A 27,683-nucleotide genomic window follows, 5' to 3' on the forward strand; every position below is an offset into this window, starting at 1 on the left:
CATGACCTTCCAGGTGTAAAATCAAAATATTAAACTTCAGTTTCTAGAAAAAAATATTTTTAGACATAATAATCTTAGACATAATTCAATAATTCCAAAATTCTAAAAATACCCTGAGTTAGAAGTGTCTTTAAATAACATGGAAAAATTGCAAGCGTGAAGATTTAAGTATGTCAATCATAGTATAGTGCACATAAAGGGAAAGAGATATGAGTCTACGTTATAAAAAATGAATACACGTGCTGTATGTGTGTTAGGAAATTATTATTCGATACTTGCAGGTATATATGACCCTTATAGTGAAAGGGTTAAGGGTACTTCACTACAATAACACAGTTTTACTAGCGCACATTATTAAAATCGCTCTATGAAAATCACTTAAAAATGTCAAATTTTCCATTTAATTTAATACCTTGCAATATTGATGAAAATAAATTAATCGCTGCAAGCATTATCTTTATTTAGGCAACTTTAGAAGATATACAAGTAGAAGATATAAACCTTGCAGATCCTGCACCATTGTTGTTCATCTTTCGATGTTGAAAATTTAATTTTTCATTTTAATAAAAGGAGATGAAAATTTATAACAACGTTACAAACTTTCGTATAAAATAAACCTTGCTATAATAGATCTTGTATGTGTTGTGTTAATTCTTTGTAAGATCGACAATGCTAATTTTTTGTATAAATTTCTTACAAGATCAGTAGCATCGGTTTCTTTGTCAACTTCTTGCAAGATGAACAAATGCTAAATAATAGTATAAATTATCTTCATGTCCTTGGTCACTCAGAAGTATCTCATGTTTTTCAAAATGTTCACACGCCTCTCATGCCGGATGTACGTACTTTATTTTGCGTGATTTCAACGACGCCGTAAACATTGAAACATCTGGCTCCATTAACGACGATCTTCCGTGTATGTATTTTGCGAGTGAAAATTGCCCCACTTACAGCAACATTGCCACACCATTAACAATTTAACCGTTCCTTTATTACCGTGTATATCGAATAGACAGAAACGTTCTGTACTTTCTACGTTCCACCACGTGAACAGCCAATTTCTTGATTTTCAGATTAAGTAAATGTAAATTCCGGGAAACGTCGATTTTTTATTACCTTCTGTGCTAATTCAAGGTGTGTCTTAAAAGCACGTTCTCGACGAGGGAGTGTCTCGAATCGGTCATTTCGTTGATGGAGCACCTTGGATCCATTTTAATCGAGGCCACGGTCGCGAAATCGTGAACACAATCGATTGAGAAATCGTCCCGAGTCGTCGTGATCATTATCTTTTCTATGAAGCTACAAACTCATTTGTTCCAACCTAAATGAGAAATCTATCGTAAAAAGTAGTTGTTTCTTTCCGATATTTATCTTTTTCTACGGTTTCGCTATGTTCAATAAAATTCGTAGCTAATTGTGAATTTGTTAAATGCATAACTATAGTTGTTCTATATCTTATAATAGATTACGAATCTTTTATGAATTGCGATCATTGAACATAAATCGTACCTGATTTTTTATATATTCTCATTATGTTCACTGAAACTCGTAATCAATTTTTATGTGACAGCAGGAATTTGTGAAACAAAATTAATAATAGCACAGACATGGATAACGAAGTATTTCAGGAACACTAGCAATGTTTGTTATAATCCAAGATAATGGCGAGATATTGGCAAAATTATGCTTCCGACTTCCGCAGGAACCTCGAAAATCGTTTGCTTTCTGTTTTCCAGTTCGAGGAAAGGCTCGATTTATCGCGTAGCGTGTATATCTACGATGAATCTTCCTGTAGCCTTCAGAGAGCTTTAAAGCAACGACGCATACCGGAAAATCGAACGACGTTCTATTTTCATTTCGTTAAAAGCATGGTGTTGAAATAATTACAATGAGAATGAATGGAGGACGAATCGTATATACAAGGTGTGCAATCATTATAAAAATGAATGTCGAAAGAGGATGATCCTACAAGAAAAGATAAGTAAAGAAAAGAAGATTCTGAATATTTTCCTTTGGCAATTGATAGTGAAGATTATTTTGATGTTAGAAAAATTGAAGATAAATAATACGTAAAATATAAACAATGTGAAACAATTGAGAACCGTGTATAATGATTTAATTCAAGGAGAGTCGTATGCAACATCATGTATTTTGAACAATTTCTGCATTAGTAAAGTGAATCTTAGAAATTATACCTTATTTTCATTTGCAAACTCATTGTGAGTATACAGAGATAGATAGTACCATACAAAGACTGATAAGTAAGATATCAACGTTATTTGTAAACGACATATCATTCCCTTGTGACAAAACCATGAATGTGCAAATATTCGTTTTTCTTAGTAAGGAAAAGGACACGACATCTTTTCCTTTTGCGTTTTACTACATAGATTAAAGCAATGTATTTAACAAACATAGTATAACAGTGATGATTGTACTCTAAGCTTGATTTATCGCCTTATCTGAAGATCGCCTTATCTTAGGAGAATTATCCGATTTAATTTTCCAATTATGTGTTTTACCTTCAAGTATGAGTTTTTATAATCTATCGACGATTCGTTCGACCATGACACAGGATCAGATTTAACACAATCCTTTTTTTCTATCGACAAAGAAATGTTTAATTTTAGGAAAAATATAAGAGAATTGTCATTCCAATGCTACTATGATTTTTCTTAAAACGTTAAAAATTTCTTTGTTTGTTTAAACAAAGATAAGATTCGGACATACAATGTATATATAAATACGAGAACTTCAATGAGATTAAGTGCTCGCATAGGCAAAATATATTGAAAACCTCATATCTAAATATTGTATTTTATTTTCTTCGCTTATTTCTTCACACAGAATCGCTCTCTTTTCGATTGTACCATAATTGTTGGGATACTCCGTATTCCTCGTCGGTTCGTTGAGAAACGGCCACAATACTTTTAATCGAAAATTACGTGGAAGAAATCGACTATTAGGGATCGTTGGGACGTATACTCATGGCAAAGGGGTTTAGAATAACGTGGAATAACGGAACGTTAAGGAGACATTGATTTCAATCTTCCGCTTTGTATCTTGACAGTTTCAATCGCACTGTCTGAGACGATAATCGAGGGTAACGATCGAACAGTAGCAGCAGTAGCAGCTGGTTTCCACCAAACGAACGCCGCGTTTTATTCGATTAAAACCAATCGACCCAGAAATGTGAAAGCGTAACGCAATTTCGCGTCGAACCATCAATACAACAATACCCGCCATAGAATTAACCAATTGTGAAAGAAAATAGTCAACTCGAATCCCAAACTTCTGACAATTGCACGAATTTACAGGGGGGAAAGCAGAATGTATCGTCGTAATTCTGTCAAATTGTTCAAGTAACATTTCTAAATGACTTGATATTAACGCTTATAATAGTAATTTTTCCACGTTTAATTTGTGCTGTATCGTTATCAGAATTAATATTATCACAGTTGTATTTCGAATTAGAATGTTCTTTACAAGTAGCATTTGTATGTGTATTATGCAAACCAAACATTTGCCGGAGACCTTCGTTGCTAACATTTCGACAAGGACATGATAAAATAAGTAAAATCCTGTGTGTCTATCTTACAAATTACAAGCTATTTTATTTTGGATAAGTATTTATTTCACTTGATGTTAAAAAGTGAAATTATAAAAATTGTTTCTGCAATAGAATTTGTCCATTTATCGATATTAATAGTTAACGAAGTCACGCAAGATAATCCTAGAATTTCGAAACATACTGAAACAATTTCCAAACAATTTATTGCAATTAAAAACCGTATTAGATCTGTACTTTTGTGTTCATTGGCTGAATTAGTCAACGCACAAGAATCAGACATAAGAATCGGATTGGAAAATAGAAACAGCTATAAATACTCTTGTACAAAACGCGTGCATCACGCATTCCTACGTGAACCCACGTCTAAAAATTCACGTTAGATGATGGAAAATATAACGCATCGATCCTGCTACGTTAGCCAAATGTTATTCGCGTAATCAGTCAATAAGGCTAGATGAAAAGCGACAGCTTTCTGTTTGGGAACGCTCCCAATTTCGCATATTCCAGTGACACGTGCGTGTCATGCATTACAGTGTCACTGATTCAGAGAATTCTGCACTTAGAATTAACGTATGTGCTGTCTGTATAATTAATAGTATCTGTAATGTTAAATGCAGGTGTTTTCAATTGATCCGCAGTAACGGAAAAATCGTTCTCCAAGTGGAAAATCGTATGAAATTTATTTATCGAGAATTTGGCTGAATTTCTGAGAAACGAAGTTAAAATTACAGCATAAAATATTATTTATAGAAATTCGACTTATATTCGTAGAAAACTTTGTTTTTAAATGTCGTAATTATTTTTCACCTTATTACTCATAGCAAATAATTCTTTACTCTAAATCATGTTATTCTACTATATTATTAGACATATACCTTCAACTTTATCATTAAATTTCGAATCAGAATTTTGTACTGAAAGATTTCGATAAACGTAGAATCTTTACAAACATCCTTAAAAATAGAATTTTTGTCGTAAAATGAAAATTGCTTAAAGGTATAATATAAATAATTAACTTATCACGAACGTATGCCACTAACGGAAGAACATGAATTCTGAAATTTGTTTAAAAATTGTCTACTTATATTATTACTTTTTATTTGAAGTTGACCCTCATCATTCTTAACCCTTGTCAATGTTGTTAGTTGAAGTAGAACGCTTGCGTTTGTCAACACCGTTGACGATCGAAGCGATAAAGGTTGAAAAGAAATTAATAGTTATAATAATAACATCTGAGTAATTAGTCAACGCCTCGCGAATCGAGCGTAATAACAGAGCCGTGAATCGCGCCCCTATTCTGCCGGCTTTTTACTCATCGAACACGCAATAGTCTAAGCTGAGCAGGCGCCGTGACGCAGCCAGCGAAGGCGCGCGCTCACAAACCCAACGAAGACGCGGCGTCCCGACGTCGTTTCTCGCCTCATAGTCCCGTCTTCCTCGTTCAGGCAGCTCAGTGCGTTGCGACTCGTCGCGGAGGCTTGTCGTGTTCATCGACAAATTCAGACGTGCGTTCGTATCAACCTTGTCCACACATTCGCGAATTCTACTAACTTTCGTCCTCGTGAAAAACAAAACTTTCTTTCGTCGATTCAACTCTCGAGACTTCGTATCGGTAATCAAGTATAAATTTACGAGTCGGGAGTAGGTTAAAGTCGGGACAAAATAGAGTAAAAATTATCTGCAAGTTAGCATCTGGACCGATGACACTATCAAGACTCTCTCTTTTAATGATATATAGAGCGAAGTAGAATATAAACTTTCATCAGTGGCGAAGAGAATTATAGTTTTACTGGTAGAACTTGTGAAGATTCCATTTTGCAATTGGAGGAAGAGTGTCTGCTCGAGATACACGAGGCAGATACATTTTCGATAACAGAGTGTGCACATTGTCAGAATGGTCATGATTGACATGGTGGACGTGATCGAAGACGAGGACCGGTGCGTATTGAAAGATTGCTTTTTTCGTTATATACCGATTTTCATCGGTAATTCGTCGTAACCCGCCCTCCCCGTCCAGTCGTGTGTTTCCGTGTTACGTAAATGTACCGCATCTGACGCGTTGATCTTTGACGTCGCGAGAAACGTTCGTGCGCTCAGCTTCGTTTAATTTGGAGAATTTCGCTGTTGGACATTTGCCGATGTTGCGACTGGTTGCGAAAAGGGTGACGGAGGGGGTGGAAAACGCTGGAGCTTTCACGTATATAACGAGGATTTCCGAGCCGAGCTTTAATCGTTTTCCAATACGCGGGGACATTATTTTTGGTCCAACGCCCAGTTTTGTTTTGCACCCTTCGTTGCTTTTGGTAATGCTCCAACAAACTGATTTCTCCATAAGTAGCGTAGCTTTTACAGGTTTTGCTACTCGAAGAAAAATATTATACTTCAACTATTTAATAATGATACTCGTACTATACTTTGATTTGGTTTTATTTTATTGTATTTTTTGTGTACGCATGGGTTTCTTCAACGGTTTCAACTTGGAGACGGGGAGCTTAGGATGACGCGAGCTTATTGTTAGTATATTTACGCATCATAAGCCTTTCATGGACGTAATCCACGATCATGGGAGGAAAATCGTATCGACCGTTGAGAGAATAACAATAGAGCCGGAATCTTGAACGATCAACGTACAATCATGATCGCTCACGATGACCCAATAACCGTGAAAAATGTTTAATTGGACCGTGAACCATTTCGTAATTCGATTCATTCAATGAGACGTTCTCTTATCTAATCGTAATTTGTTTCTCTTTATTTATTTGTGAATCTATAATTTTTATAATGGATGATTGATAGATTATAAACGTTCATGCATCTATGGAACATTTGTTGTAACATTTAAAAAAACAAATTTCTGTTTGCGTTGTATTTCTTTAATTATATTCATGAAAATATGAATTTGCATAAATCTAAAGTATATTGATTAACCAATCAAACTCGTTTTGTATCCGGTAGGCGAAATTTAATAAAACACATTAAAAACGTCGCGAGCGTCTGACAGTCACAATTTTTTATATAAATTTGCATAAATACGTGCAATCTTCCGTCATAAATTAAAATAAATCGAGTAGATAGGTTCGTCTAATCGAATTCTGCAAAAATCTATCTTTAATCTCTTATCAAAATTTTTCTAATTAAATCTTATACAACATTGATCGCCCCAACGATGCTAACTCAAGAAAGCATACGAACATGATTACACGTTAAACTCGCGAAAACGCTCACCTCACTCTCTGCTTTTCTCGGGGAACAAGGGGAACAATAGTTGAGCGCGTTGTGTGAGCAGACATCATTGGAAGGACAATGGGAGACGTAACAATTAAAGAAACAGTTGCGCTCCGCCAGTAGTATACGACAGTCCATTGTCAGACACGAATTGTCATTATGAAAATCAGCTGATACGGAATGCTTTGTGTTCCATCGGAAAATACAGTTGCTCACGCAAATATTCGAACACTTCTAAGAGTCTCTAACGAACATATCTAAATTTTATCATGTAATGGGACTCGAATGACGTAATTATATTGACAAAGTTTGGAACAAATCTGAACATATATGTAGTATATAGAAATTAACAAATATGTAGTACAACTGTACATTTTGCACTTAAACATATAATAAGAGTTAAAGATATAAACTCTTTAAGCATCGAGGACTCATTAAGTATTGAAGATTATTAAAGACATAATGGATAAGTGCAAAATGTACAGTTGTACTACATATTTTGTAAGATGACTAATCATATTACTAATTCTTTACATATGTTTTCGATAAATATTTTGTAACTATTACGTACACTTTCAACTTGGCCTCAAATTTGACCAATATAATCATGGCAGCGTCATCTCGATACAAGTTAACGAAATTTCAAAATATTTTCTCTAACACGCAACATACATACGTATAGGTACAGAAAAGTTTCCTATGATAGGTGTTCGCATAGTTTCGCGAATCACTGTAAATAAGGTTCTGCTCGCGGTTTCATCGAATTCGTATCAGTCGTACATATGTGTGTGTGTGTGTGGTCTGTGTTGCGGCCTTGAAACTAGCTTTGTAGGGAGAGAAAAAAAAAGTTAAAAATTGCGACGAGGAAAGTCGATAACGACGCGGTGTAACTTAGTGTCAGCGAGAGGGGAAATTCTGCTTCTTTGGATGAACCCCGTTTAGCCGTAGTTTGACTCGATTAACGACGTTAGGTGAAACGATTCACGGAGCGCACGTGAAACGTGCTCATTGATTTTAGTCGAATGGAATATTCATGGACGCGTCCACGCGCGACGCTACGCGACAAAACGGCACTGTCGCGTGTCGGCGAAATGGCGCTGCTCGATTCAAGGGGTCGATTAACACATTGACTGCCGCGTTAGTCGTCGCTGACGCACGTTACTACATTTCTTAGAATCATTAAAATAAGATAAATTCCATAGACTAGTAATTTGTTGTCAACAATGTGAATCACTTAGATAATATTGTCGGAGGAAAAATGCGCAAGTATAATACAATGTTTCATAAAAATAAAATTCGTCGTAAATTTTCTGGACGCATTAGGGCTACTGCCCTGATACCTGTAACACAAAATGTGCAATTGATTATTGGATACGTTTGAGGTAATCGGAGGATTATAACCGGAAGACCATATCGTTTCGTTTTGTGTAATTATATACATATCGTGACGTTTGTATTGGTAAGATTGTACGCTGTGTTTCGTAGCTACAAAATTACTCCAAATATTCCAATTTTGATATATCGATATGGTAAGGAGAAGGTGTGCTTGATATATTTTGAAATCGTATTGCAAACAATTTATCTTGTTGCTTCTCAGAAAGGACATATTATACTGGTAAAATGAAAAACTATCTGATTCTTCTTTGATATTTCTAAAACGGGCGTGACAAAATATTTTATTATGAAATTGTAATTGTAAAATGAAATTGTAACATCTTTCATAAATTTAACTCCTATTTTGTATATTTTTAATCTTTTACCTCGTATCTAATATGAATATGGAACATTTTATAGGATGGTTTTATGAGACACGATGTATAGCGAACTTTTCATGCAACGAGTTTCTGTAAGACGAATTTTATAATTTTATATAATAAGTTTCGTGTAATTAGGCTTGTATCGCAATGTTCTTGCTCTAATCTTTGTATCACAAATTATACGTCCATCCGTGTCACGATCTTCATTTAGAAAAATTTATGTCAAGAGCCTCGTATTGCGAGCTTCATAGTATGAGCCACATATTCTGAACTTCATCGCTACGAGTATCGTATTATGAAATTCACATTTTATGTTCTCTATTATGGACGAGTTTCACGTGGTAAACATCGAATTACGACACCGGTACAATAAAATTTCCATCATAAACATAGGCATAGTTCATATTCTCAGGGTCAGTATTATAACATTTTAATTATGAGATACATGTTTAGAGGATTATACGAGTTCGTGCTGCGAGATCGCTATCCAGTGGGTCGCATGTTTTCGCAAAACCGCACGCTCTCCTCGTCACCGCGATTAACGCTACGTGATACGGCGTCGATATTCCAGACACGAGTCGACCAGTTTTATGTTTCTTGTTCACGAACAATCCGTAACAAATGAAATTAGCGATGAAGTTACGCCATCGGCTAGAATTTTCGGCGCGATTCCGCACCGTTGAGATTGTGACCGGCGATTGCAGGGTGAAACTTACATCGCTAGCAACATGAATATTCGATTCTTATCGTGAATATTCGATTCTCGAAGAGAAATGGAAATTTCAAGATTCCAACCTTCGAATTCAAACGAGCTACTTCGCGTATCGTCACTTGCTAAATTACGTTCAATTGGATCCTTTGTTTGAAATTCATTGCTGACAGTAAGATTATTGCCTCTGGAGACAGACTAGACGAACAAACGTTACCTGCCTCGATGTTGTAGTCGTAATTGTTTGCAATATAATTATAACGTATGATGCATCGAATAAACATCGGATGTCGGGCTTGTTAGAAAATGTCAGACGATTTATTGATTCACTCGGTTACGAGAGTGACGTGGTCCATATAGTTACGTTATGCGCGATTTGTAAACAAGACTTCTTTGCTCAAATATCAATCGTTCCGACTGTTCTCTGTGCAAATGGGATCAGGCGATCTCCATCTCATTTAAAATACAATTGAAAAACCCATTTATAACGTATGCACAAATATACGAGAAGGTCTTATTAATCGTAGAAAAGAAGAGAAACGTAAGTCGTAATTGATACAATGAATGAAAATTCATTCGAGGGAAATTTTAATTGAAGATTATATTTCCGAATGTAGTTCTATTGCTGTAATATGCTGTTTAGTTATACTTCTCAGTGTCTGACATTTTTCCATGGATAAATCGGTGCTTTTATAGAAAATATCATTTTTATTTTCAATCCCATAGTTTGGCTATATACTATGTGAAAAAATAATTATGATTATAGTGTCATATATATATATATATAACATTGATGAAAGGTTCAAAAATCTAAAAATTTCCTAAAATATTAAAAAGGCCGAAAATGTGAAAACAATCAACTCTGATACGTGATTAATGCCAGACTCGTTGAATAACAAATTAGTTTCCTGATTGTTTCAGTCGAAGAAAAAACACACTGAAACTAAACGGCATAAGGCAACATAAGGCTTCTGTCAATATTTCAAATAATACTTTATCAACTGCCAGTCTATAGCCGATGAGACTAGTAGATGTAGTGACTAAATATTCTGAGAACAATCATCGAAGTGACTCTTGTTCCATTCTTTCAGATACGAGAGGCTCCTCAGGAGAGCGAAAACGGAGGATCTGTCAGAAGTTTCAGGAATTGGCTGCCTCTATCAAAGTGGTGTCGATCGTCAGGGTCGACCGGTCGTCGTGTTCGTCGGCAAATGGTTCCCCGCCACTAAAGTCAATCTAGACAAGGTAAGATCGAAATTTATCGAGCCTCGAAAACGAACTTCGACCGCTAGGTCTAATCCATAGTGACTCGCGAAAATATTCGAACTTAGCATATGAAATTTTTATCAAAATACCACGTGCGTTATGCGAGACTTTTTGAAATTTCGTTCCAACTATGACGAAATATGACTATCATAAATATATTACTGAACTTTGGAATTAATCTGGAAATCAGTAAATGTAGGTTATGAGTTGTTTATCGCGGTTATGTCTTTAGCAAAAAATTAATATAGAGTATAGTTAGTACGAATGCGTATAATTATTGAATGAATAATGGATACTCTGTTCGAGAGAACGTGTAATTAAAGCATTGAGGACAAAGGAGAACAAGTCATATCTTTTTTTTTTAAACATAGATGTATATCATTTAATTTATTCTAATAACATTAATTTATCCTATATTCACCATACAAAAGTAGATGAATTCATTCTATCTAATTCTAAATCAAACTTAGATAACGTAAGAGTATCATACTCATAAAATTTCTCTATAAATGTTGAAATAGTTTCACGATCCACATTAGATCGATAATTTTCGATGCTAGTGTTCGAAAAGTTATCCGACTACTTTTTTCTTTATTCTCTTGCGACTCTGTTATTTTTCTTTGCTTACGGAATACGCAATGTAAAGCAGTTACTCGAGAGATAACGAATTCTAGCTTTACCGTACATATAATTGTATGATATTTTGAATTAGCATGTCTGCTCGTGAGATTAGCACTATTCCGTCGTAAAGATACAAAATGCAGGAAATCGCAGATAGTGTTTACTCGCAAACACCCTAAAAGATTACGTTCATGCTCCAAACATACTCGTGCGAATGTTGCAGCATTCTACTCGTACGAGACAATGTGTTTTTCGTTGCAGTACGTCGATATAGTACAAACACTCTGCAGTGTCTTATATCGAACTTCTTATTTTATTTTTTTCAGTACGAACATTGAATATTGTTCGAAGCTTAAGAGGTTGCTAATTTATTATCATATTTCTACAATCAAACACTCCAAAAATATATTTTTTATCCTTCGGTGAACTGAAAAAACGTAGTTTCTCCGAAATTTCACAAATTACGACCATCTCTGTATAAAAATACGCTTTGTGTATTTTCCAACGCATTAAATCTCTCAAGGAATCGTAAACAAAGGTATGCTATAGTTATTAAAAGCACTACAATCGTTGATCGTAACGCGCAAACACTGCTGAATAAATCGAGTGGATTTCTCCGAAGAACAATCAACCCTAGTTTACGTGCAATCGGCGTTTAAAATTTTCACCTTTGATCCGGCCCTATTCTTAACCATCCACGAACGTACCACGAACACGTGAACAGGCAGTGATCGTCTCGTGATTCAAAAACGTAGAAAAGAACGCGTAATGAAACATAGTCGCGAGAGGAAAGCTTGGTGAGAGCTTGAAATCAATACACTGCGCTGTAGGGGGCTAACCTCGCCTCTTTTATTATGGGCCTAGCGTGTTTTGCGGTTCTTTACAAGCAGATCGATTCGTTTAACATATCTCGACATTAAAAGAAAATTGAGGGGCATTTGTAATAAAAACCACTACCGACAGAATCTTTTCGATTTTGTAGATTATTATACTTTCTAGTAGTGGGACATAGGATCCACAATATGCTAGAATGGAATATCACTAATGGATTTGCGATGTTTATGTATTTATAGGGAGCTTAAAATTTCACATTATACAAATATACGTAACACAAATATATTACAGAGATACTATATAAATATACCGAAAGTATAACATTTAGTAGGTGAAATAGAAGTCTGGTTATATTTTGCTAATTAGGTTTGTAGAAACTTTTTTTTTTTCACTTTTTTCAGATTACACACAGACAGATTTTTCAATTTTTTGGATTGTAACGTACATATATATATACAGTAATCAAAAGGAGATTCACACAGACAATGTGATGACAATGATAACACGGCGATTTATGTATTTACGCGAAGCGTAACATCCGTAATTTTTTATAAGAATCTTCTTTTTTAGAGATTTAAATGATTTCTTCTACCACAAATTAAATCTACCAATGAATATATGTTGAAATTCACAATAAATGAAAGTGTCGGCGTATACGAGATACGGTGACGGTATTTCATCGAATATCGGCATCGAGAATTATCGAGAGGACGTTTATAAATATTCAAACGGAGTTGGAAATCGTTCGAAAAGGACGTTCGATTCTTTGAATTTAATTTTAGAAGGCTCTCTTCGAAAAATAGTGAACAATATATAATAAAAGGTGGAGCGAACGTTGGTAGAAGGAATTAGCAAATTGTTTATTCAGTAGAGAGACGCGACAATAGCAAGGACCGGAAACGATTTATAATTATTCATTGGCCAGATCGAATGTTTATTCAGAACGACGCTTATTCGATGATTCTACCAAATCCTTCGCGACGCGTCGTGTCATTGATACGATCGTCGTTTGATAGCTTTGACCATAGGTTAGCATGTTGAACGGACAGCCCTTTAAGTGAATCATCTTGCATCACTGACGCTGCCTCTCAATAGCCAGACTGGCGAGATTCAAAGTTGAACGTGATATGCGAAAGTTCATCTTCCGTTTGTGAAATCTTCCAATACGTGCATAGATGTTTCGTGGTAGAAATGTCCATGCATTGTCGCATAAATTATTCACGAACGTTACATTCAATTGTTGTATAATTAATTATGTGAATAATCAAATTACAAATTTTTCGATATACATATGAGCCTTTTAAAAGTCAAACTGATTAATTCCGCTATGTACAAAAATATCGATTTTATCTTGTCAAAGTACATAATTAATACGTCTCAGAAGACGAATCCGCGTTTTTATAAATTTATTTATCATAAGAAGATGGTATAAAGAACTGTAAATTTTAAAGGGAATTAACAAAAATAATTAGTTTTTAAATCAATAGTTTCTAATAGCTCTGTGAATTTTAATTTGTGGAATGAATCTAAGCGATTCGTACCTATACTTTTCGTGAAATTTAAAAGCCTATTCTACTTCAGCTCAAGAAAAAAAGCTTTATGTCTTTCATATAAAACGATCTAAACAAATCTCTTCCGCATTTCTCTTACCATTATTCCACGCAACTGTTTCCGCATACTTAGACAAATTTTTTATAATATCAAATCTAGAGAAAAACAAAGTTTTTATCGACAGAGAAACTTCCAAGAAAACACGACAGTCAATCTCGACATTAGTCAACTCTTCCAGATTACCTCAAACAAACTACCATAATTTGCTATCATTTTCGCATTTCACCTCGCTATCTCTTCCAAGCTGTCCCAACCAAGGAAATACGAAAGACGCGTTCTGCCTCTGTCGAGTACAACTTTCCATTGATTCGATACACAATACGTCCTCGAAGCATCACGTCAGTCGCACTCGCGAGGATCTCATTACTCCTGCGTGTATCAATATCATCTTTGCTCGTTGCTCTCGTCCTCTCGGCTCTGTCCTCATCCCAGTGGAGTGGCGACGAGCGCAGTACCGCCAGGCGAATCGATATTTACACGTCCAGAAATAGACCGACCACGGAACAACTCCCAAGCCGAGGGCGCACCAGCTCCTCTGCAACGTCGTGCCGGCGGATCCGCCCTGGGAAAAACTTTGTTCTGGTCCCTACACGTGACCCTCTTCTACGTGCTGCGTAGCGTTATTTCCTTTGAGGAAAAGTCGACAACGCCGGAAATAACCGGCGGCCGATCGAAATGGAAACATCTGCACGACCTCGCCCCGATCACGCGCCGATCAACCCATTTTTCCCATGGCTCACGACTGACGTCGATCGTAATCGATGGACCGAACGAATTGACATGCTAACGAGCCTCTACCCACCTTTTTTTGCGTTAACAAAAATCTCTGTTTTCTTGTAATGTCGTTTCTTTTCTCTGTTCGTTTATTCCTTTCTATTCGTAATATATCGAGGTAATCGAAATTAGAGATGGTTTTAGTGAATCGAAATGGTAAGGAGAGGTTTGCAGTTGTGTTTCTAGTGGATTTTGCCGAGTGTACTAGGAATCAGGTATTTGTTGTTAGGTGGCAACGGTCGATCAAGTAATCTGCTTACAGTTGTAACTTAATGTCAAATTCACTTACACTTGAATTATATTGATCGATATACGGGTGAATAACTATGATCGTACAATTGAGAGGATTGAATAGGTGATAGTAGTTTGTCCTGTTTCAGGGCTCAGTGTTCGATATTGCTCGTCTAACGTTCCTTCAATTTACACAGTCTTCCTTTTTCTCGTTATTTCCTTTTCTTCCCTGTCCTTCTACTTTTCGTTCCTTTTCTTATCCTTCTTTTCATTAATTTTTCTTCCACCTCTCTCTCTCTCTCTAACTCTTCCATTAATATAAAAATCGTATCAACGATAATTCATTCTTCCCGATTTTCCAAGATTCATGAAACTCTGTAAGCGACCGTGAATCGTCGAAATCATACGCAATGGAACGCCAACTTACATGGAATGAACGTACGTGGTCTTGAAGGAAATTGCGCGAGGATTGAGAACGCAGTAACGTTCCATCCCCAGGGTGACAAATCAGGCAATAAAAAAAAAATATATATAGAATGCTGTCGAAAGGACAAGGCAAAAGAAGTCGCGGCTCTGGCTCCTTCTGCTTCGATGTAGGTCGCTGTCCGAGATTCAAGGACGCACTCGATCATTCTCCCCCTGACCTCGCGGGAGCAATTTCAGGTCACACATTTATCGGCTCGTGAAAAACTACGACGAAAGGATATGCTCTCGCCTGGCTTCCACGTCGTTACGATCACCCGGTCTATTCAATATCCTTACGGTCCTGACGTTTAAGGTATCGACAACCTATCCACGATATTTTCTGCGGAAAATTTGATTTCCCAGCCAGTCGTTCGCCTTCTTTTTCTAGAACTGATCTGTTTCTTTACTTTCTTTCAAAACACGTTAAGAGAAGAATATATTGCTTGATCTTGTCACTTTGGAAATTGAAATAGCTGAGTTTCAGTGGATTTTAGATATAACGGAAAGCGTACGGATAGAATTTACATCAAATTTCACTTAATTTGCTTTGTGATGATTGCTCAAATTTAGAATTTGAAAGCTGCTCTGTATTTATATATTAGCTCTATATTATACTGCTTGGAAATAGAATTTTATATTATGGAAAAAGAACAGGAATGAAACATTTTATAACATAATCAGTTAAATTTACGAGAAACCATTATATATAGAAGGGGTTGAGAAGGATGAGTAAAAAATTACATCATTAATAAGCAATAAATTTTCATCAAATGAAATTACGTTAGAGATCAGGTTAGATGTTTCAACGTTTTTAATAAATTTATTTAAAAATTGTCTATTAGTGTTAGATATATTTATTGACCATAATTTTATTCAAATTATAATAATAGAAATGTTAATCGTATATTGCTATTCTTCTGAGCTTCTTCACGCTTGTCTTGGAAATTGTTAAGAGGAAAATTCACAAAATTATGTAGGTGTTTATATGAGACATACTGTATCAACAATTTTCGCAAAAATCAGTCGCTAAATTTAAATCGTACTCATCATCATATGACCATTATAAATGGTATAATCAAACATTATTGGTGCATGAATATTGTTATTATTAACGAAGTGAATAATTCACAATTGTGCCGTTTCTAATTCATCCTTTGATAGAATCACAGCTGCAATTTGAATACGTAGTTTAGTAAATTATATTAACCCACTATGTTGCGAAGAGACCATTGTATTTAGCCTTAACATATGTATGTATGTTTGTTTATGCCTCTGCAAACTTAAAAACGTTGTTATGTTTAGAAGACCCGATCGATTCGTGCCCGTCAAGTTGTAGGCTATGTAGCATATAAGAAAACAGTGTTTTCAATAAAAAATCAAGATCACCTTCAGTTTTTTTAAATGACATTATACGTCTCAGACTTCATAGAGTTGTAGCTGACGTCAACAATCGACCTTCATTGTTTATTGTAGTTGGTAAATTGAAATTCGAGTACAACGATCGTTCTTACAGAAATTTATTAATCTATTTAATTTCATCTATCTTAAACAAGAATCTTCGTTAATCTGATTACATCCGAGATTAAACTGTCAAACAAACGTTGAAAACCTAAGGAAAATTTCCACTAATCAAATAACACAATTTCAAGCACGATCGTATTAATTTTATTGGAACGCTAAGCGATACCCAGAATTATATGCAAATTTTCAATTTCCACGGTACACGCTTCCGTGTAGACAAAGGACTCTTTGGGGATGCGAAACACAAGGAATACTAAACGGCTCGATACTTATTATTTATTTCCTCGACGTGCGACTAATTTTACTTTCGGCCGCCTTGAAACGAAACAGGATAAAAATTACGACAGCGTCGTAGAAGGCTGCTGCCAAAAATAATCTTAGTCTATGGTTATATATACACACACGCTATGTATGATAAATACGTCGAAAAAGAGGTTCTCCAAAAATTGTTTCTCGTTCTACTTAGACTTTTTCAAACGTTGTACATAGTCGAGAAGCACAGAGAAGGAGAGAGTCGAAACGTTCAACCATTGTACGCTAATTAAACGTGTTGCCGAGATAATAAGATTTCAGGGTCGTGATACAGATAGCTCTCTTAAAGCTCGTCGCAGGGCTTAATTTTATGCCATCGTTAAATCATCGATATTTCAGAGTACCTTCTTCTTTCATTACATAGAATATCGTAGTCTATATTTATTAATATTCCATCTTTGATACAGGAGTTATTGAACCTTTCGTAGTTGAGTAGGTGTTGGATATTTCATTTTGTTTTGTTCTTTTATTGGCGTTATCGAAGATTCATGTTGAGAGAATTTTTTAGTACTTTTGTTTTATTCATCTTATATCTTAGAAAGGATCTTACTTTAGTTATCCTTCAATATAAAAAGGAATCTGACTTTAAAATGGAATGTTCCTGAAATTTTTAAATTTCGGATCTGAACTTTCCAGTTTTTAAATTTTCAAATTTTCAAATTTTCGAACTTTGAATCCCCGAATTTATCTGAATTTTTGCATATTCCGATTCGTGGATCTCCAAATTTTTGAATTTCCGAATTTCAGGCTCATCGTGTTTTTTCAAATTTCCCTGTCAAATATTCCAATTTTTCAATTATCGAATTTTCCACAAGTTTCAAATTTTTCAACTTCTCTACCCAAGTTTTCTAACTTTTATATCTCCAAACTTCCGTACACCTTTGGTCGATGAAATAAGCAATTTGATACTAAAGCCGGGTGATTCAATGATTTCTCGATTTTCCAATTCGAGGCGACAGGCGCAGGTACACTTCCGAGACCGAACACGGTCATTGCGTCATAATACACGATATGTCGAATCACGAGGTTGGCGATATTCGCATTTTTTCAAAGCAAAATCATGATGAGTCATCGTGCAAGAGCACTTCGAATATTCCAAGAATATACAAAGGCCACGCTTTACTCTTTCCGCCTGTACCTTCAATTTCGATTAACGAACGTCCATTCTTTCAACGATACCAGCCTCCTCCACGAACATACGCGCAATTCCCATATATTTGGCAGAGAACTCGAGTTAAATATTGGGTTGGCAACTAACTGATTGCGGATTTTGTCATTAGGTGGTATTGACAAAATCCGCAATCACTTAGTTACCAACCCAATAGATCTCATACTGACAATGCGGTGCAAGTAAACTCGACCTCGATTGAATACATTTATATCGTTCAAATCTCCTTGCAAACTTCTACGTTCGATTATCTAGAACAAAATTTCCTACCTTCTTTTGTTCTAACATATTTTCTTCTCGAGTGACAAACTATTACACTTCTGGCACATTGTGACGTAAATTATAATGCATATTATTACACATAAAGTCAAATATAAACAACGCTTTAATCTTAACTGCAGTCGATGGTTCGCGATTATTCAACTATTTAATTATATCAAGCTCGGTATTTGCAAAGATGATTGAACCAAACTCTAAGAACATCGATCGAGCCACAACTCGCTAATATCTCGTTTCCGATTTCCTTGTTTAGCTCGTAATCTCTCGTGCACGTAGAAAAAGTGATGAAGATGAATTTAAACGTTGAATAGATTAATTTTGGTTAAAATTTAGAATCCACGAAGCGCAATAATTTCTTTCATTCGTGAAATTCTGTTTTTCATACGTGATACTTGAAAAGATTCTTTCGTTACGAACTTTTCGTCTCTTAACGGATGTTTCTGCGGAGTGAAAGGGGCAGGGAAAATATTTATGGAAATCAGCAAAAATTGTTTAATCAAAGCGAATCTACAAATCCATTCTGACGAACGTAAAAAGGTATACAATTTACCTTTTTTTTATTTGTGAAAAGATTGCGTATAAAATATGACGCCTTGTGACGTTTCAATTTGCTTAGGATCAAACTCTTGACGCAAATTGAGTCTTAAGAAATATCTGCGATATGAGTCGCTGATGTTTTCAATTTATATTTCAACAGCAGGTAAATAGATATTAAAACACCGATACCGATGATCATGTATGTACCTTCCTTACCGAACATCGAATCTTTGCTTCATTTCGCATTTTAAACCTATCTTCCATCCCTTTCTCGAATCTCATCGATTGAAAGAAAGGGTACAAAATATATCGTGAAATGAAGAATATGAATGACCTTAAAAATACATACAGTCATCACACCTTCGACCAATCAAAATAAAAGTAAATCTTTGAAACAACCTATCTTCAAAAGGAATCTACATTACATTCCCTATGTCTTCCTTGAACCGCCCCAATTTACCAGAACGCAGAATTTAATATCACAATATCGCTCGACCCACATGTGTACGATGTCGGCCGTGATATCGGATTAAAATACACGTTTGACCCGTGCAGACCTTTTGACGTCACCGACGACGACGCCGAGGAACGAAAGGGAAGAAACATCAGAGGGTTGGCGAATCTTCGAAACCACCCATTCCAGTTGAAACGATATCTGACGGGAGGAAACGACCGACTTTCTCTTCCTCCCTTTCTCAACCGTAAACTTTTCGTATATATGTGTAATACTTGGTGGAAACGATATGAATGACGTCATAGAGTAAAGCGTTAAGTAGGGTCATAAATTGATCTAACTGCAGCTAGAACCTACGCACGTAGGTATCTGTGCTAGTTTTGTGAAATAAATTTACAATTTAGATAACGTCTATTAAAATAATCATTTTTGCAAAAACACAAAAATGTAATTAAGTGTGTTTAATGCGGTTTTGCATTTCTGTGCGTTGCATAGAATTTATACGTACATGTAGAAGTTTCTGCTTAGGTAAGCCTAACTTTCAATTACGCTTCATAACATAATTACTTTATTGATCTATTGTGGGACATTCATAGCAAGATAATTTAGTGTCTTTTTTTTTTTAATCAATGTCTATAATCTTTAGCAGTTGCTCCGATGTGTCATAAAATTGAAACTCTCAGAGTATATTGGTAAAACTTGAAAGCAATCCGATAATGTATAATAGAAGTTATAAGACATTTATTGCAAATATATGCTTCATAAAAGATTGATATACAACGTGAATAGCGATTTAACAGAAATTAATGATAAGGATGATCTCACTAAATATCGTAGATTACTGATACAAACGATAATTGATTTTTGCGAAACCTACACTTGCTATAAATATCTTATGTTGTAATTTGTACGTACATTCTCGGATTCGTTTTAAATGTTACTAATATTAATCACGCTACTCGTGTCTCGTTACAATGTTAAGGAAATTTTAAAATGTTTCGTGTAACACGCACATTGTCATTTAACTTTCCAAAAGTTCTGTAAATAAAATCAGAATTACCTCCATTTCATCGTCCCTCATCGATATTTATTCTCCAAAAATTCTCTGACATCAAAGACATCTCCGTTTTATCATTTCGCCAGACGAACACCATCTGATCTATTTACAATAGCAACCCGATTCGTCGAAGCAACAGTCCCTCGGTAAATTTATTCGCCTTTCCACTAATGGAACACACGTCCTTCCGTCTGGTTCGGAAAATCGAAATTACTCTCGTTGAACTGCGCCATGAAATCGGTCAAACGTCACGAAGTACACAAGATGTTCGCAAACGGAAGTCTTTGATCCCAGCGAAGCGCACTCGTTATCACGTTTTAATCGATCGCATCGCCACGGGGGTCCTCGCCCCAGTCACGGGGGTCGTGGAAATCAGGTCAGAGGCCTTGCCACCGAAAAGAGCAAAGCACTCGTCGAACTTTCGCACAGAACTCTATACAGTGGCTGATTTGGACATTTATAAAGATTTTCTGCGAAAAAGAATATATTAGGTTGTCGCAAAAGTTTCTTTCGTTTTATAAGGAAACAATAGATGCGCAACATTTGTTTTTAATAAAACAATATGGATCATATATAATTTAATAAAATAATATAAAACGAAAGATGTTGTGCAATACACAAACTAACATCTTTTGGAAATATTTCTTCAGGAACAGATTGTGGATTAAACGATGAAATGTAGCTTATGTGTTATCATTGAATGTAACTTATGTCTTGATCTTGAAGAATTTTTTATGAACTAGATGATTTATATCGTTAGGTGATTTATATCGTTAGATGATGTATATCATTTTGGAGAATTGTAACATACGCATAGGAGTGTTTAAGTTTATTAAATTAAAGTCGAGGGTTGAAAATTAATGAGAATTTTAGGGAACAGATAACGTGAATTAATTATTTCCTTCGAAGGGTAGTTTTATTTAAAGACCTGTTAAAAAAATAGAGGCATAAAAAGATGTGAGGAAAAAACAAGTGATTTTTATTGTATTATTATTTTTTTGGGACCTGAATTTAGAACCTTTTCAAGCAAAGAATTATGAAATAGGGTAATCAACTGTTTTTGCTGCAAAAATTATAATGCCTTGTATTACCATAATACGGGTTTATACTACCACATTTGTCACTTGTATTCTTAAGTTACAATTTTTCTATATACATACGAGAAAGAGATATGACTGGTTCCAATTGCGCAATTCGCTTTGCTTAAGCTACGTTGTGTCATAAATTTCATTAAGCTTTTGCTAGTGTGTAATACACATGACTCTATTCAGAGAAAAGTTCGTGGAAATTAAAAGATAATTTATATGGTTAATCTAACGTGTAAATAATTCGACAGTTCAACATTTTGATAAAAATTTACTAACGAAGAGTTTTTTCAATTTTGTTTCAGGCACTTCTATACCTGATACAATTGTTGGATCCAATTGTTAAAGGCGACTATGTTATCGCTTATTTCCACACGTTAACAACTAGCAACAACTATCCCAGCCTACATTGGTTGCGCGAAGTGTACAACGTGCTTCCTTACAAGTGAGTCTCTTTTCTTGTAACTCTATCTTTTTCATAATTATATTTTCGTTGCAAATGAGCTTGATTCTTCTCAAATCAGTATTAAATGATCGTCATTTTCAGAGAATAAATATCGTGGTTTTCGATGAACTAAGCTAAGATCAAAACTTTAAAATCAAATTTAAGAAGACGTGGATTAATTAACGTTTATTTCTCAAGATAATTTTAATTTGATATATTGTATATTTACAACCATTAAATATATAATGCTAAAGTTATTTTATCGAGATTAATTCATGCAATCAATTTTTACAAAACCTTTGAATACGTAAATATGTATAATCTAATACTAGTACCTATAGAATACAACAGCCCATTCCATTTTCTGAATTAAAACTTTACTTTAGAAATTAAATTTTAAAATGTATCTACTCTAGGGACACTTATTTATCATTTCATCGTGTTATATACTGTTCGTAGCAATTAGTCATATATAGCACTAATTTAAATGATACGTGATTTTATGCATAATTCAACGTTATGATCATGAAAAGTAAATTGACGTATTAGATAAAGAGAAGTGATGCAATGTTGACAAGGATTTCTATCGGCAAAGCTAGTTCTTGTAAAAGAAAATTTTCTATTCCAAATAACAATTCATTAAACGTGTTATATATCTATCAACATTTTTAATCAAATGCATGCGAATGAATTATACACGTTAAATATATATCAATATACATTAATATTAAAATGTTTCTATTGCAGGTATAAGAAGAACCTGAAACACTTCTACATTATCCACCCGACTTTCTGGACTAAGGTAAACACGAAACCAATGAACTACTCAAAAATGTATCGATTTTTCCTACTGATAAGTATCGATATATCAACTTTAGTGGAAAATTTTTACACATTCAGAAACACTATCATAATTCAGCACAATAAATTTGAATAAAAATCGATAAGGAGTGTCGATAAAGTCCAAGTTTTAAGGCGTAATAACGTCTTCTATTATTGTATTTCCCACATTTGTGTTCCATGTTAATCACACGATCGTATCGAACTTCCTGCTTTTCCGGTAGCCATTTACCAAACGCGTTTTCGCGCTTGCGATTTGCAAATTCATGCAAACACATCCTTGACCCTCCGCGAGACCAGTCAGTATCTTGTGAACTGGATCTTGCATTGTTAGCGAGACAAAATGTTCTCAAAGGAACCGCCAAATAAGGCAAACAACGATGTCGATGAAGCGGAGAAAAATAATTGGGCCTCTCCGCTTTTCTTTCTCCTTGTCAATTTAAGAATAATGATAGTGTATAGATTGTTCTAATACGGTTTAATTGTTGAACTGAAATATCTCGTTGATTTAAACAAGTGTGAAAATGTGATAATATCGAACTTGCGAATGTAAATGCAGTAATTCCATTGTTATCTATTGCAGATGGTGACGTGGTGGTTCACGACGTTCATGGCTCCAGCCATCAAACAGAAGGTTCACAATTTACCTGGAGTAGAGTATCTTTATGACGTGATGTCTCCCGAGCAATTGGAGATTCCTGCATATATCACGGAATACGACATGACGGTACGGTCTCTTTACGGTTCCTTTTATGGTATTAACAAGGAGATACGCAAAGTTCTAAGATCTAGATTCTGAATAAAGTAAAAATAACTGGCGTATTGTATAAAGTAGTAAAATAATAGAAAAATGTATTAAAATAGTAGATATTTCTAGAAGTTCAGTACATATATCACAGATATAAAAAAATGTCATAATTAAGAAAAAAAAATAGTTTACCATAGTGCTAAAAATGTATCAATTTCTTCAAACTTTACAAGATTGAAAGATGTAGATGTGAAAGAAGATGTGTTAGAATAACAAAAATATTAACAAAATTCTTTGAATTATTTTTGATACTCACAATGTTAAAAGAACAGACGTTACAATTAAAGATCACCATGGACCGTAATTTTTTTCTCTGAAATAATACATATTAAGAAGATAATTCCCAATTACACCAAGAATTATGAAATATTGCAGATAAACGGCATGAGGTACTACCAGCCGGATCCAATCTCGTCGTCACCTTCGACGTCCACGTAACTCTCCGACCCGGCCTCCCAGCCAGCGAAGCACTGGACAGAACGAAGCTGTCGGATCGACCGTTCCGCTCGATAGTATGGTGTCCGTAATGACACGCGCGTGTTCCCTCGTGTACCGACCACCGTATATCGCTTCCACCAGTTCGGCACGATCACGTTCTAAGGAAATCTGCCAAAGGAGGCGAGTTGCTAATCGATCAGAGACAGTCGGTTCCTCAACAGCGGCAAAAGTGCCTGGTGATGGACGGGAAACGTCGAAGACTTTGGAAGATGAAGAATGGTCGGTGCTTCGCACGACAGTTATTTCCCGATTGGTCGCTGAAGAATCAAGAAACCACTGCCCATCTGTCTGTTTCTCGCTACGAGTCGCATGCTCTTTGCTGGAGGAAAAGAGACTTCTTCCGGTTCTTTAGGTTTCCTATGAAGAACGTTTGGCCGTACATTGACCGATGCTGGACTATATCGAAAAAACTAACACCCGAGAAACACCATGAAATCAATGAAATCGAAGATCGAGGGAGTAGGAAAATCAGGAAATTGCTATTCGCGTGCTGCGCGGATATCGGCTGCCAAAACACCAATAATCAGTATTCTCGTCGTCGTTGTTACGATGGAACGTGGGATCTTGTTGTTCTTATAAATAGGTAGCTATTGTACGGTTTTAGAATCAGAAAAGGAGCATTGTTGGTGGATATATGAGGAAAAGGGCGTCGACGACGAACCATAGAATTAAATGACGGCTTAATATGAAAACTGTCGATCGCTTTTTTGTTATTTTCTTATCCGTCGTTGTACAGCAAAAAGTGTCTATTCGATTATTGTACATCGTATTTTATTATGTCACGTCGTTGGTGAATGAGTCGCGGGTCGCTGGCACGCGGTATTTTCGATATATGTAGAAAAAGAAAATCATGAAGAGAATGGTATATAACGTTGCAACTTCTCGGCTGACAGGATGTAAAGAACGGCAGGTTCTTCCCGTGGCGCTACGGCTTCGGTTCTTTAGCGTGGACCGTTTAATCCAACGTGTAGGACTGATTAACGTTAAGTGCTCGTTCAGTACGTACTTCGGGTTTGTCTACGATGGGTCAATTTAGTGTCGTCTTAAGATCGTTCATTTCCATATTGTAATCTTCTAATGAAATGAAACGAACCCCAATGACGCCTAATCGATTCATATTCGACGTGAATGAGAATGCCAGAAAAATTCAATGGCTGAGCGCCGAGGTCGTACTCGCGGTTCAATTCTAGATTAGATGAAGCAATAAACTCTAAAAGCTTTCTCGCGATCTATATACATATGTATAGCGTGTTCAGTTCAAATATAAATACACTATTTTACATCTAATTATTAAAATCTATAAACAAATTTTTCATATGAAAGTTGATTTGATGGGAGAAATTTAATTTGAAACTTGAATCATCTTCCGAATGTTTCAAATATTATTCAGTGTTCTACGTTAAATCGAATAACTTTCATCTAAAAAATTTGTTCACATTTTTTAACAGTTAAAAAATTAATAGCGTGTGTGTATATATATATATATATATATATATATATATATATATATATATATATATATATATATAAATATCGGATGTACTTTATACACATATGTGTATATTTCGTGAGACAGGATCGTTATACTCGTTGTTAAGCATTTTTAGGAGCTCGAAGTGACGAAACAAAATATTGACGATATCGCGTTCGTAAACCACGTCGATTAGCCCATTTTTCTCGCGCCGTTTCACTCTCCTAAGGGTTTAGTCGAATCAGAATCATTCAGCAACCCCCTCAAAAAAGGAACAAGAATTATTGGCTCGTAGTGAATGAACGAACTAAGAATAATGGGTTATAATTGACCGTACCTCCGAGTCAGAGATGTGTGTATACGTTATAATTTTATTATTACTAACTCCAAATATAGTTCAAGGATGCTTGATCGTTGAGATATCTTTTTATTACTTTTTATTGTGTTGGTGATGTTCATTGACGTTAGAATAGCGTTAGAATAGAGTTTCATTGAAACAAACGTGGAATGAGAGTATCCTTTTATCCCAATAAAAGATCAGTTTACTTGCTCGTTATTCTGCGACAAAAATGGTGTTTTCAAAAACTCATTTCACATTATCCAAGTTTTTTATTTCGATGTTATTGAATAAGAGACACGTACTTGAATTCTTTTCTATTTCTTATATCATTAAGTATTATATTACAAGCATATCACGATTCATTTGCGTTGGTAAAACCATTTTGATAGGTCTGCATATATGAATTTCCTGCACAGCATGCACAACATGCTACTGACGTAACTTCTCTGAACGTCTTGATACTCTTCTATAAATAATTTCGCTTCAAGGAACCGTATCATGTAATCAGCTCTTTCTAAAATCTTCCACGAACATTCTGCAAGGATTTGACTGCTTTGTAGACCACTTTTATGATTGATTTAAATACTTCATAAGCCTTCACCCACCTCGTCTTTTTTTTTATCTATAAAACATGAGATACTTGTTACGGTCATTAAAGAGTCCATATCTTATCTTCTCGAAAAATAATTCCTGAAGTTTCCACAATAATTTCTACGATACACGTACATTTCCATGATATTCGGTCCGTGTCTCTGTTCCGAGCTTTTTCGGTTTAAAAATTGCGTACACGGGACACGAGTGGACTTGAGCGTGACATGAAATCTTAAATCAATCGTTTGGTCTATCGACCGTGTCACGTGACGATTCTTTTCGACGATTTGCGTTGAACGACCTCACTGTCCGTCCCTGACAATCGTTTATAGTAAGTAGCCAAGCGTCGCGCAACGTGTCGTCCAAACATCCTCGTTGCCATTTGTTGTTTTTGAAAAAGAGAGATACTTATCGATTGTTGAGTACGGTTTGGACGATCAGACGTTGCTCTTGTTACGGCCATGTGAACATGTTGAAGCAGAGAGTTGATTCGTACGTTGATGTCGTAGATAAGGCGAAGATTCGTGACAATATGCAATTACTGCGTGCTTAGCGGAGGCTGAGATTCTATCCGAAGCTCTTTAAAGTCCTAATCTAGTCAAATATCGAGGTCAAGTACGATTAGAAACTAAACCCAATTAAAAAAATGGATTTTAATACCAAAGATAATTTGCAAACGATGTGCGTAAACTACAGTACTGAACATTTAAATTTTTTACCTAGGATGGATGCTAAAAGAACGATAATCGGAAATGACCTTGAAATCTCGATCACGATCCTCAAGAATTTCTTTTAAAAAAATTTCTTGAAAAGAAAAGACGAGAATACAAATGAACATTGAATTATAGATTTTTGCTTCTTTAATCGACTGTAATAGGACTTTAAAAGGGACATTCGAGCATTAGGCTTTACGCTTAGAAGATAATCTACGGCTTGGAAAAAAGAAAAAAAGAAAAAAATAAAGAAACTAAATCGAAGCCGCCCGCTGTTCCCTCGCTTTTAGGGGCTGCGAAATGGAAACGGCCAGACCGAACAAGAAGAGCTTGTAAAACTATGTGCGGCGATAGGCGTTTTCGATCGGTGTTACTGTACACCTTAGAATCCCGAGATTCACGTTTACTTTCCGAACTTTTCTGGTTATGCACAACCATAAAGCATTGTGATCGATGCCTCGTTTCGCGATCACTCGATTGTGAGTCATTAACCAAATGAA

General features: G+C 35.5%; 1 protein-coding gene across 2 annotated transcripts in view; it reads left to right on the forward strand.

Moving 5' to 3' along the window:
- Gdap2 (ganglioside induced differentiation associated protein 2) overlaps positions 1-25,963 on the forward strand; it is a 67,280-nt gene extending 41,317 nt beyond the window's left edge. For both annotated transcript variants that reach the window (XM_069116365.1, XM_069116366.1), the window contains exons 8-12: positions 10,354-10,507; positions 21,783-21,922; positions 22,670-22,724; positions 23,346-23,489; positions 23,946-25,963. In XM_069116365.1, coding sequence (XP_068972466.1) covers positions 10,354-10,507; positions 21,783-21,922; positions 22,670-22,724; positions 23,346-23,489; positions 23,946-24,008 — 556 coding nt within the window. In that variant the 3' untranslated portion in view covers positions 24,009-25,963. The remainder of the gene's footprint in view (positions 1-10,353; positions 10,508-21,782; positions 21,923-22,669; positions 22,725-23,345; positions 23,490-23,945) is intronic.
- Positions 25,964-27,683: the final 1,720 nt, after the last annotated feature.

The sequence above is a fragment of the Bombus flavifrons genome, chromosome 7, assembly GCF_040668555.2.
Source record: "Bombus flavifrons isolate JBK064 chromosome 7, iyBomFlav1_principal, whole genome shotgun sequence".
Lineage (NCBI taxonomy): Eukaryota > Metazoa > Arthropoda > Insecta > Hymenoptera > Apidae > Bombus > Bombus flavifrons.